Here is a 13,540-nt window from a genome sequence, read left to right on the forward strand (position 1 = left end):
ATATTATGCTAAAAAACAAACACAGCAAGATTTCAAACATACATATTTCAGAACAACAACATATTTCAACAACATATAAGAACAATATATTTCAAAATAGTCTTAAGCTATATTTTAAAATTTTATAGAAATTTTTATTCATCATTTTATTTTTTAGTTTTATAGTTAAATTAATTTAAATGTACTTTTGATTTTAACATTGTAATTTTCAGGTATATATACACAATCATACGCCTTGTTTAAGTTAAAAGTTAAATAAAGTAATAAACAATTTACTAAGAGTTTTTTTACAACTGTTTATATCAAGAAATTTAAGTTATAAGTTAGTTTAGTTATGCTGCATGCACTTAAAACAAATTTACACGAATTTTCTGAATAAAAAGAACATGCCTTGAAAACATAAACCAATTTAATCAAAACAAAAAACAGTACATATATATACACAAACAGCACGTACAAAATACTGGGTCATCAAAAAGTTACGAATGATTTGAATAATCGTATATAGAAACATGAGAAGATATAGAAATTAACGATTTGCTGAGTTAGGCTTAGGACACTGAGTCCGCAATTCAAAATACTCCGAAATTCAAAATTAGTTACATAGTCAATTATAAGATGGCTCTGTAAACAAAGTAAAGATGTAACACTCTTTTTTACAATACTACTACTATTTGCCACAACAAATTTGGAAGAGACAAGAAAAGAACCAACAAAGGAAAGATTAATACTTTGTACGATATAGACGAAAGCAAAAAACGACGGGAATAAAATACAAATGAAAACGCATAAATTGACATACTATAGTTTGAGTTCCACTAACAAGAACTTTTCTCAGTAAATAAAGGTCAAAAACGTTTTTTTTCTTTGAAGTTTAAACACTGTACTTTTTTTTTTGACGTTTACACACCAAGGAAGGTTATTGTTTATAGAATTGGAAATATAGTATGTCAATTTATGTGTTTTCATTGGGGTATTATTCACATTGTTTTTCCCTTTACAAGAAAAGAAATTTATGTTAAAATACTCTGACAAGCAGCTAAAAACATTGTTCATGAAATTTCTCAGTCAGCGACATCTTTGGATGAATTTTGTAACTGATTTTGAACCAGAGTGATAATAAATTTTTCGTCTCCTAAACCGAACTCAGCAAACCATATATTTCAGTCTCTTTCCTTGTTCAAATCGTCGGTTTATCGTATTTCTCCCCTGAGGTTTTATTCCATCTTGAAACTTTAAATGAAGAAGGAAAAAAAATCGTTTAAATCCCATAAAATTTGATTCCTTAAGTAATTGCTATAAAATAGGCATTTTCTAGGCTATTCTACATCTCACAACATGTTTGCAAGAAAATATTAGTTATCGAAACTTTTAAAAAGGTATTTCAGGCACTATAGCTAAGTTGTAGTTTAGGAAGATGTTTAAGGCAGAAAATTGCAACTGGTGCAAAAGGCAAAGAAAAGAATCTCCACTCTACATTTGATCTACTCTAGCACTCTACATTTCGTGTGATAGCTATTAAAATATTTTCTACTTTATCCAACTTGAGATAATTGTGTTAGTTGTACCCGGAACTAGTATATATAGTTATAATAAATGTAAAGTTTATAAATATAGCTCAAGCAATTTCACTTTCTTTGATCTGTTTTAACTTTGGGCTTTCTATGTGTGGTCCCTTTAATCCAAAGAAAAATCAAGCTTTTGCTACTTTATTCAGCACCTGATAGGAGCAAAATTGATCAACATTTCAACTGTACAGTGCAACATACCAGTACAGTGGGAACAATAGTGCAATGATCTATGTATTGTTATAATAGTACTGAATTCAGAAGTTGAAGGATAACTGAAGGACAATGGGAAATAGATTGAAAAGCTTTACTTTTTCATTTGTGACATTTTATATGAAACTGTAGTTTAATGTAATCGGAAATTATTGTTTTTTAGTTTTCCCCAAGATTGCAACTCAATACTTCGAAGCATTTAACACCGCACTCTAATATCGTAGGGGGGGGGTTCAGCAAAAATAGTGGCTAATCATTCTATTTTCCCAGTTGAACATCTAAAATGAACATTTAATATGAAAATAACTAAAATTCTTGTGACAATGTGTGATCTGATATAAATATATGTATATATATTTTCTTATTCCATTTGTTAAAATATTGTTATGAAAAAAATAAGTTCAAACTTGGAAAGTGAAAATGTACATAAATCATTTCAAAGCACAGTGCATCATTGTTTAAAACGTCACGACAAGTTATGCATTATTTACAACCTTTTTTGAATATTGCAGCTCGAGTATTATATGTGGAATAGGAACATATGTGTGAAAGTAATAACAATCAGTCTATTTAAAATTATTTAAATGTTTAGTTTTAACGTGCATCAATTACTTAAAAATCATCCCATTGATGCATTTTATTATTATTATTATTATCATTATTATAACTATTATTATAATTTTTTGGAAAAACTGCTAATTAATGTATAAAAGTATGATTGAGCCAAAATCATGAACAGTTGGGTAGGATTACGTACTGTATTTCTCGGTAGAGAAAGTACATTCACAATCTTGAAAATTCTCGATTTTTGTACACCGGTTTTTTTATAAAAGAAATTTTTTTTGCATGTTTTCAGGGACTCAATTATGAAACCAGTGAGACCCTGATGAGTGATTATCAACCCTGATTATTGATGCACACAATGCATTGATAATTAGGGTTGATAATCACTAGGATACAGTTTTGACATTAATTTTTTTAAAGAGATTTACGGGAATCGTATTTTCCTCCGAACACGAGGTAAGATTCTCTTTTAATGTAGCTAAAACTTCGAATATTTTTTCTCCAGGGACCTTTAAAATATTACGCAAGCACAGATCCGATCAAATATTACGTAAGCACCGATCTGGTATTTGTGATTCATTTATTTTTGCTGCCAATGGAGAAGAAGAGGTATGAGAAATGTTTAGGTAAAACTTTAAAAATCAGCATATTTTAAATTTTTTTTAACCCCCTCCCTCTCGCTTCCGTCAAAATTGCGGGGTGAGCTTTCATCCCCTACTTCTCGTGCCAGTGATATTTCCGGACTAGAGCGTTTAAAAGTAATAAACGCTCTGGTTTAAATATAGCTTAGGAAAAAAAAGGAAGTTTAAAAAATTTTAATATATCCATCTCTTGTTCCCGGAATTTTTTTTATATCTAATTTTACACACTAGATGGCTACACCACAATATTTTTAATGTAACTGGAGATAGTTTATTTGAAACTAGATGTCAGCATTATCCAAATTTATTTATTTGTGAAATGTATTTCGTACTCTCAGCTCAGATACTTATGCTCTTTTTGTAAATACACGTAATTAGTATTCTATGATAAAATATTTTTTAATATTGTGTACATTAAGGGGTTAGAGGTACATGCACATATGAGTACATTTGGAGTTTTTTTTTTATTTCAAGCTGAAAAAAAATTCCAAAAATAAAATATATATTGTTCGTACACCTTTTTGTATGTCATTTTTTAAAAATACAAATATTGGCTCTTTTATGACCTTTTTCTTGAAAATAATAAGGTCGTTAAGGGATTAAAAAGAAAATTAAAATTGAAACAAAAATTAACACGCTAAAAGATCATATTTGGAATAAAGAGTGATTTCGGGTAACGAAAAATATTGAAGGAATTTCAAGGGGTTTTAGAAATCAAGAGTTTTGAGCACAAATCTTCATGAGGAATATTTTACTCACAGTTTTATAAAAATAATTAAAATGTATACATTGTTGTATGCAAAGTTACATCGTTTATTTTCGTTTTATAATTTTTTTTAACGATTACTGCAGTAAAATCCTAAGTCCCAACCTGCTGATCTTCTAAGTCAGTCATGGGATGGGGTTTGTGATTTGTTTATTTTTGCCTCAAAATGGGAATGAGTCTCCAAAGTTGCCAAGAATGTGCTTACGAATTATTTGAACGTCCACCATTTTTTTCACATTTCCTTCCAATTTTAAAGCATGTAAGAAACATATAAAAAAAAGCTAAAAAAATTTACTGGAGGAAGTTTAAAATAGATGCATTAGTACTTTAACTTTTGCTAATAAATTTAGCAGAGAAACTATACATAAGAAACTTTTTTATGATTTAAAAATAGATAAAATAAAAGTAAATAAATTAAAAATCATGTATGAGAAGGACCGGAAAGTAATGCCGTTTCGGTGCAATTGATATTTGCTGTCAAGATTTTATTTTTAATCAATACTGCATTCATCCTCGTTAGCAACAACATTTCAATTCCGGATGAATCGAAATGGATGTAAAGAAATGAATGGGTTTTTAAGACTAACGAATATTTAATGCGCCGACACGACATTACTTTCCGTTCCCCGTAATACTAACAATTATAAATCGTGATTTATACAAATACTATTATCTCTGTAAGAAACAACTAAAAGCAAGAGATAAAAAACATTGAATTAAAGACAGATTTGGACAGGACTAAACAAATGTGTAAACTTCTTTAAAAAAAGTTCTAAAGTACCGAAATACTTGTATTACGAATATTATTGCACAGGACGTTCTCCAGCCATCAATATCAGGTGAGCTGTGTTGAGCACAATGCCTTGACCCCCTGATGAGCAGTTAAAAGTGCATTTGACCATCTTGTTCTAAACATTATTGAGGTGGGCGAGGGAATGAGTCTTTAGTAGCTGATGAAAAAAGGTTCTTCTCGGAATCCGTCGTCCTCCCCCCTTTCTTCAGCATATCGTGACCTGTAACCCAACTTGAGGATAATGTAGAATGAGATAAAGAGAGGTGGAAGCATGCCGACGATGAAACCCGTAACGTTGAATCGACGTCTCTCCGTCGTCGAAGTTACTGAGATTTCATCAGCGAATACTGAAACAAAAGCATAGTTATTAAAAAGGACAATGATTAATAAAATTGTTTTACTATACATAATTGAAACAGAGTATAATCTAAACCTCGTTATTTTCTATTAGGGGGTTAGAACCGCGATGGCTCAGGAGATAGAGTGTTCACCTTTCAATGAGGTGAACCGGGTTCGAATCCCAGTCGATACGAATTTCGCATTCGGCTTGCACCGACCACAGTACTGACGTGAAATATCCTCAGTGGTAGACGCACCATAGGTTAGGGCAGTGTTTCCCAAAGAGTGGTACGCGTACCTCCAGGGGTACGGGAACAGTTTAGCGGGGGTACGCTTTCTAATGCAAAATACCTTGCAGCAAACGAAACTTTCAAAAAGTTTTACTTNTCCCCTTACCGTCAGGCTAACCGTGAGAAGTTCTCGTGGGCTTCCTCTCCATGCAAAGCAAATGAGGGTTAGCTCTTCACCTCCTAGATCAAAAAGCCTCCACACGGTCTTTTACAAGTAGCCCGCTCAGACTATTTAAAAAGTGAACCAGTTGTGCGCATGAACCCAAAACCTTTTATAAAAGTAATTGAGAGAAATTCATCATATATATTTGAGAATTGAGTCTGTAGTGGTTGACAAGTGAATAAGGCAAACCAATAATATTCATAAATAAAACAAAATTTTTAGTCATATATTTGCTACCACTTTCTTACTTTAACTAGATTTTGTATTAAGTGACTCGTTCGGAAAGTGGATATCCTTCCTAGTGGTCTGAGCGGACTACATATGAAAAACTGTGTGGAGGCCTTCAGTTATAGGAGGCGTTGGTTAGTTCCATCGAAAAGTCCTCCACGAAGGCAAATTTCTTCCAATGCTCGATCCAGAAGTTCCCTTGTCTTCTGGATTGTGTTCAAAATTACAAAGCTACGGAGTTGAACATCAGTAGTCGTAAACCCATAAAATTGGGTCAGCTGTTCAACGACGGTTACAACCTAAAAATTCTAGGGGGCTAAGCCCCTGTTAGTTGGCGCTCACCAACTTCGCAATAACTGCTGTTTTTCTGCATGAAACAGTTGAAACTATACAACTAAAAATACATGTACTAAACACTTGTGCTTCCACTTCCCAGGTCCAAGTATTTCCCTTATAATACTATTAGGATCTATAAGTGAACATTAATCATTTTTCTAAAGAATCATTTTTGAAATAACATTTAAAATTAAAAGTATATTGTTATAACGAATTTGGTGAGTTCTCAATTGCAATTTAATAACTTTTGCTTATCAAACAAATTAATCTACATTTTAAATATAATTTTTGAGTTCATCACTTTGTGCATGAATCTGAAAGTTAAGTTCTGAATCATTAAACGAATCTCTTTTAACCGTAATTCATAATAGTATATTAATGTAACTTGCAGAAAAAAGACAATAATATTAAAATGATTTATAAGATCAGACACTGATTTAAATAACATTATCTTAAAATGTAACGTAAAATTATATTATTATAATAATAATGAAACAATCCTCCTAAACTCTTAATTTAGAAATCAAGGAAAATCAAAAACGTAATAACAACAGTACAGGTAATTTTAACCTTTAAATGAGGGGAACAAAAATATTTATAGGAAAACAATAACTTTACGACTTATATCAATTTTATGCTGATGACAACCAAACGAATATGAAAATTATTGTGGGAAAACTGGATCTGTGATTTTCCACCCAATAAAAATGTTTTGACAACAATGGAAAACTGCGACGACCTCATTGGATTTTTATATATAGTACTTAGATATGTTAAAACCATGGAAACGTAATAGAAGTAGAACTAGTGTTGCAGGACGATTGCCGTAATGATGAAACCACGTGACAAATAGACATACGTAGAAAAAAATTCTCTAACAGAGTGTCTACCATCTCAAACAAAATTATCTTTTAATAGATCTGTTAACCATTTGCATTCCGATATGTCACCTATGGTCCGATATGTCACCTATAGTCACCACTCTAAAATTAAAAATTTATGTACCTTAATCTATCATCAATGTTACAACTTGAAAGGCAAGCAAAGAGCTTGAAACATTCATAAAAGCAACTCCATTGCCTGCTTACCTCATTGTTCAACCAAAACTGTTCTAAAATTCCAGATGAATGGGATAGGGGCCGCTTCGCGGACCAGGTGCCCAATAAAATCGAAACACTAGGACAACTTGAAAGGTTAAGTGCTTATATTAGTACAAACAGCACTTGGAGTGCAAAGGGCTAATTACCCTTTCTTATAAAACATTGAATGCCACGCTAATTTTACATGGTAAACTACAAACTAAATTTGCTAATGTTAGACAGATTTTGCTAGTTTTTTAATTGGTTTAGATTACATATAAAAAAAAAGTAGTAAATTATATAAGCTTACGTTGTTTAGAAATAGTGGTGGATAAACACCTACTAAATTGAATTTTTTAAACCAAGAATCACAATTAATAAACTACCACTTGAAAAACTTTATTCGCTGTCCGGAACAAATTGCCATGTCTGCGTATATAAATAAAACTATTTTTGTCTGTTCTATTTTGCATTAATTTCTTCAAACCACTTTAGTAACGATAATATAAAAAAATTTAAAATTTACTGGAATTATGTGTTTCTAATAATCTTGGTTTCGCCGGTCACCGATGACCCCGTGGCATTCAACGTGTTAAAAACTAATTCCCATTCCTTTATATAAGATTCTTTGGAGATATTGTATTTTAAAAATTAGTTCACTCAAAAATCCTTGAAAATCATTAAATTTAGAATAAAGGTCTCGATAATTTTCGCGACCGGTAGACATCCTGTCTATCTTCCGTTTCTCCTTGTTATTTCAATGGAAGAAAATCGACGCACGATTTTTAGCAAAAAAAATATCAAAGTATAATATTTTACTGAGGTGCATTTGGATGTAAAGAAAATTTGATTAAATGAGAACCTAATACATTTCCCAGATAATATATTTTATTGATTTCTGGAAATAAGATAAAATTATCTACTTTATGTATAAACCTTTTGTCCATGCTTCTTTTTCTCAAAACATCATAAAAATCTCGATTGACGCGTTTTAGTCATTCTAAAATTACAATTTCTTTCGATCAATTATTTTATAACTGAATATAATCACGCCAGAAAACATAAGTAAAAACCATAAGTGAATGATTATTCATTATTATTTTCCTAAAAGTTTTGCTCCTAACTCAAATTTATTACTCAATACCAGCAGCAGCTTCGGTGTGCTTGCTGTCGCTGATTTTTTGGATCTGACCTGATTCATGAGATTCGCATTAATCGATTAGAAATCGAATACTTGATATTCTTGTAAAGTTAATTGAATTCTGATTAAGATTTGGAAACATTTTATATAAAATCAAATCGAAAGAAAAAAGTGGTAAAATTTTTAATCTTAAATCTACTTAATTGATAGAATAAATTTTTATTACATATTAATTCTTAAAATTTACATATTGATTCATCAAAACATTAAAAAAAGTCTCGAATTTAAGACAATAGTGTCATTTGTCGAGAAGTAAGGAAAATAATGCATTCATACCAGAATAAAGCATCGTGACAGATGATTGGCCGTGAGGATTGGACGCGACGCATGTGTAGTTCTCGTGAAACTGAGAATGGAATGATGATGAATTTGTGTCTCTGTAAGGATGGACCTGAGACTCTGTGATGCAGTCTACTGTCTCGGACGAAATGCTGTACCACGCTGCTGAGAGAGGAACATCGTCTTTGAACCATGTTATACTGGCCGGTGGGTTGGCTTCGCTGATACATTCTAGTCTTTCAGCGACAGTTGAATCTGATTGATTTGGCACTAAAATTACAGGTGGATCTAGAACAAAAAAAAAGTTATACAAAAAAAGCTCGAAACATTAACTGGTAAATCAAATTCTGATTNATCAGAAAATGCGTGTTATTACATCACGTGACCCTGACAATATATATATATATATACAACGATATATAACGATAACTTTATATATATATAACGATTACTTTAGATAAAAAAAGTCTTCAATGCAGGATTTCTTAATTAATAATCTTAAATCATTAATAGTTAGTAAAGCAGAACAAAGCAATTAAGAAGCAGAGAAGACATTAGGCAAACGTGCTTTATCTTAATCTGTTTAATTTCTTTCCTGTGATGAGCTTTCACGTTTCTGGGCATAACTATTTCCATTTACGTCTACGTTAATTTCTTCTTTTTTGCGCTATTAAAAATTCCATGCTAATGAAACATTTTATTTATCTTTTTTATTCTTTATAATAATTTCCTGAAGTTTAAATTGCAAGCTCAGTCAGTTTTTTAAGTGCTTTTAAGATTTTTATCTCTTCAATTAAAATAAATTCATTTTTTTTTCTGATGAATAATCTCTTTTCTGAATATTTTTATTACATGAAGTAATTGGAACTCCTTTAATATTTAAAAATATTTGACGGATTTTAAATGGAGTAGTTTATAAAAAAAAACTATTTATAGATTAAAATTTTAATTTAAAAGAATAAGGGAGAAAACTTAGCGAATATTACATTTAATGTATTTAATTTTAAGAAGTTCGGGGAGCGTTTTTGAAACTTTTTAATGAATGATTGTAATAGTTTGAATTTATTAGCACTGATTTATTACATAATGAGTATATTGAAAATTTTTCTTATCTATTGTGACACAATTAAAGAAGATTAAGAACTTCAAAAAAATTATTCTAACACAGTATATACGCTAATATTTCTATACATGATTTATCAAGTTGATATTTGATGATTTTGAAAGGAACTTTACGAGATGGGAAACTGCCAACTTTTTCTGTATCAGGTACAAATCGATTTTAAATTACATGAATCTGATAATTTTTGTAACAGATTAAATCTGATTAATTTTGTTCACAGGTACAAATATCCGTCAACAAATATTTCAAAATATTATCTTATTTTTGTGCTTTTTTTGGAACATTGTGTTTGACCGAATTGAAATTTATTAAATATTGTATTTGATAACTCCTAACTGCACATTATTTTCCTGCCTTCAATGTAGGTTAATTGCGATTGGGTACTAATCTGTTTTCACTTTATAGGGATAGAAAAACCACAAAAACCTCCACACGGTATTTTATAGGTAGTTTGATTAGACCACTGCGAAGGATTTTTATACTCTGAATGAGTAATTTTAAAAGAATATAGTTAAAATAAGAAAGTGGTAGCAAATATATGACTAACATTTTTTTTTATTTCCAAATATTATTGATTTGTATTATTTACTTGCCAACCACTACAGATTCAATTCTCAAATTTATATGATAAATTTCTCTCAAATACTTTAATTAAAAATTTTGGGTTCATGCGCACAACTGACTCACTTTTTAAGTAGTCTGTGCGGACTACTTATGGAAGACCGTGTGGAGGCTTTCTGATCTAAGAGGTGATGTGCAAGATTTCAATCTGCCATCACTGAGGATTCGAATCCGGTTCATCTCTTTGGAAGACAGACTCACTATCCCATCACGGCTCAATTATTTACTTTTAGTGATAGTTTACTTTTCTTAAAATATTTACTTTCAGTGAGAATAATTGGATCATTAATGTTAGTATATTAAGAAGATTGAGAAGGCGAAAGAAAGATTAAAAACACAAATATGTACCGACAATAATAATCCCGGATAAAGTATTTTTTATTAGTTAAGCACCGAAGAGCCATTACATTATGACCACTCTCCATCTATAATAATGGGCTCGACCAGGTTTTCATGGTTTCTCGCCCAGGAACAATGTTTTCACGGGACACATTAGGACCCATAATCCTTATAGAACAATCCCTGACGTCTGTAAGCTACTTGAACATAGTTGCAGACCAGGTTCACCCATTCACTGCAACAGTTTTTCCTGCGGGGGATGGTGTTTGCCAACAGGATAATGCATCATGTCATAAGGGCGAATCGTCGAGGAACATTCCAGTGACTTTTAAGTCATGTCTTGGCCCCCAAACTCCCCTCACCTTAATCCAATAGAGCATTTGTAGTCCTACTAAGGAAACCAAATTCGTGCCCCTCGCAATGTGAGGGAATTGCAGGACCAGTTGGTGAACGCTTGGTACCAGATACCTCAGACTACCTATCAGCACCTTGAGGAATCAATGCCACGGCGGTGCTAGCAGTTTTGAGGGCTAAAGGTGGTCCTGCATGTTATTAACAGGGTGGTCATAATGTAATGGCTCTTCGGTGTGTATATTATTATCTTTTCATTTAATTAATTAATAAATTAATGATTATTTAAAAATCAGTTAGATAGCAATGCATAAGGTGGACTCAGTAATTCTGGTATTCTCCCAGAGTGCAGAAAGCCCTATGAGCAATGGTCACGATTGCTGAGCTATCGGAACTTTGTTGAACCTTAGGTAAAATTAAAATTATGGCCATTGGGCAAGGAATATGAAGAGCATCTATATTCTTTGCCTTGGGAGGTCGATTTAGCTTGGATAACTGAAATATTTCAAGATAGAGTTGTTAAGATCATACTTGGAGTTAAACTGATCAGTGGATTTTAGGTTTTGATACCAATGGGAAAACTTAACTACAGAAAGTAGAGGTTTTAACAACAGAGAGTAACGTAAGCCAGCATATAGGAATAGTTAGGGCTAAAGTTTTATAAAATGGTTAAATATTATGAATAAACTTTTGATAATATTTTCTATAGATTTTATATTGATAGGTTGTCCATGATAATCACCCTGAGGTCGTAGTAGCTCAAAGGATTGAGCAATGGCTTCCCATTCAGATGACCCAGGTTCCTATCTCAGCGGAGGTTGGTTGATACGAATTCTGCTCCAGGTTCGCAGTCACCATAGAGTTGATGTAAAATATCCAACATCCTCAGTGGTTCATGGATCATAAGTTGGAATCCCTTAGCCAGTCGGGATAACAATGAGAGGTTTCCGCTGTTTTCCTTTCCATGAAACCCAAAAACGATTAAGTTCCATAAAAAAAATCCTCTACGAAGTCAAATCCCCCCCCCCAATTTTTAATCCAGTAGTTACCATGTCTTCTGTGTTGGGATAAAAATTACGAGGCTACGGAGTTGAACATTGAAAGTCCTTAGATCAGATTCGGGTCGGTTATTCAACGCCGATTATAAAATAAGATATAATAACCACTCTGAATGTCTTACTGTTAGAATATATTTTTTAAAAATGAAGTCAAAATCTTTTTAAATAATAAGGGTGTAAATTAATATTTAAACGAGCGTTCAATGTGTCAAATAACTGGTAGGAAATATGTTATAAAAAGAACCAAAACCAGTTTGGTTGCCTCGAAATACTTAAGGGTGTTTTTAATAATCGTCCTTTTCACTTCATTCTGTTTGCACCAGCAAAAAAATACATTTTAGATATTTGTGTCCAGAGTTCTTATGTAGTGATTAGACATATTTCAATTCGTTTCTTGTTTTCCCCCGCTTAAATTATTTAAGAGGGGGAATTTAATATTTTATATTAAATTGAGGCCCCCAATCGATATACTTTAAATATGTTATCGTGAACAACCGAAATCAAGAGAATGTCGACTTTCGGCGGTGAATGTCAACAATCACATGGTCGCTTTGGTGAATGTTTGAAGTATTTGTTTTATCCGATTTGATATTATTATATAAATTGGATATTTTAATATCCGTTGAGGTTGGATTAGGAGAAACATCAGTGTTTGTAGTACCGGTTAAATGCATACTGGCAGTGGCACTTGATATTCAAAAAACATTTTGTAGGGCATATCGGGCAAGTGAATACCGGGCCGTGGATCTTACAGACCTAGTATATATTCACCGGTGGATGTCAACAACCACCAATTTCGGCCATTCCCGTTAACTACAACATTTTTGACAAAGATTAAAACTTTATGTTGCACATGTGGTTTTTATGAGTGGTACTTACATTGTACGGCAAGGGAGACCTGTCCTCGCAATTGCAGTCTTCCAAAGTAATCAGTAACTTCGCAGATGTAGATGCCGCTGTCACGACGTTGGACGTTTTTTATGTGGAATACACGATCTCTCAGTGTCCAGCCATCTGGCAGGCGCTTCCACTTCACCCGGTCATTGCAGGACACGTTGACCACACACACTAGACTCAGAGAAGAACCTATGCACGTAGAAAGTTCGTACTTTATGCATCCTATACAGCTGTTAGTTGACACTGAAACAGAAAAATAATAATAATAAAAAATGTTGACTTTCGCTAGAGTATGTATAACTAGTGGACTGCGCCCCCTGCTCGCTAACGCTCGCCAACCCCCGAAAATTGCAACGCAATCTTATATGGGTTGCTTCGCTCGCTACTAACTTAGGTACATTGCAAATGCACAAAATTCTAAGAATTCAAAACAATTATTCAAATCCATATAAAAACTTTTTTTTCAAAAAATAATTACATCTTTTTAGTAAATACTAAGTCATTAAAATAAATTTGAATTCAAATAAATGACATGTAATTCGTTAAACCTATTAGAAATGTGCTATAGTATTATTCGTGATATAAATCAAAAATCGTCAAATAAATTCGTAATATGTAAATTCGTGAAAAAAGCGCTATCGACAAAATACTAAAATAGAGATCTATCGACAAAGACTACTCACTTCTGCCT

At 32.2% G+C, this 13,540-nt stretch overlaps 1 protein-coding gene across 2 annotated transcripts in view; it reads right to left on the reverse strand.

Moving 5' to 3' along the window:
• Window positions 1-3,188: 3,188 nt before the first annotated feature.
• LOC107453171 (neurotrimin-like) overlaps window positions 3,189-13,540 on the reverse strand; it is a 159,624-nt gene continuing 149,272 nt past the window's right edge. Inside the window, exons 4-6 of one of the 2 annotated variants that reach the window (XM_071185474.1) lie at window positions 12,832-13,092; window positions 8,458-8,748; window positions 3,189-4,892 (exon numbers count right to left, since the gene is read on the reverse strand). In XM_071185474.1, the coding sequence (XP_071041575.1) occupies window positions 4,696-4,892; window positions 8,458-8,748; window positions 12,832-13,092 (749 nt within the window). In that variant the 3' untranslated portion in view covers window positions 3,189-4,695. The remainder of the gene's footprint in view (window positions 4,893-8,457; window positions 8,749-12,831; window positions 13,093-13,540) is intronic. The other variant, XM_071185475.1, reaches the window with a different exon arrangement.

Source organism: Parasteatoda tepidariorum, chromosome 9, assembly GCF_043381705.1.
Source record: "Parasteatoda tepidariorum isolate YZ-2023 chromosome 9, CAS_Ptep_4.0, whole genome shotgun sequence".
NCBI classification, from domain to species: domain Eukaryota; kingdom Metazoa; phylum Arthropoda; class Arachnida; order Araneae; family Theridiidae; genus Parasteatoda; species Parasteatoda tepidariorum.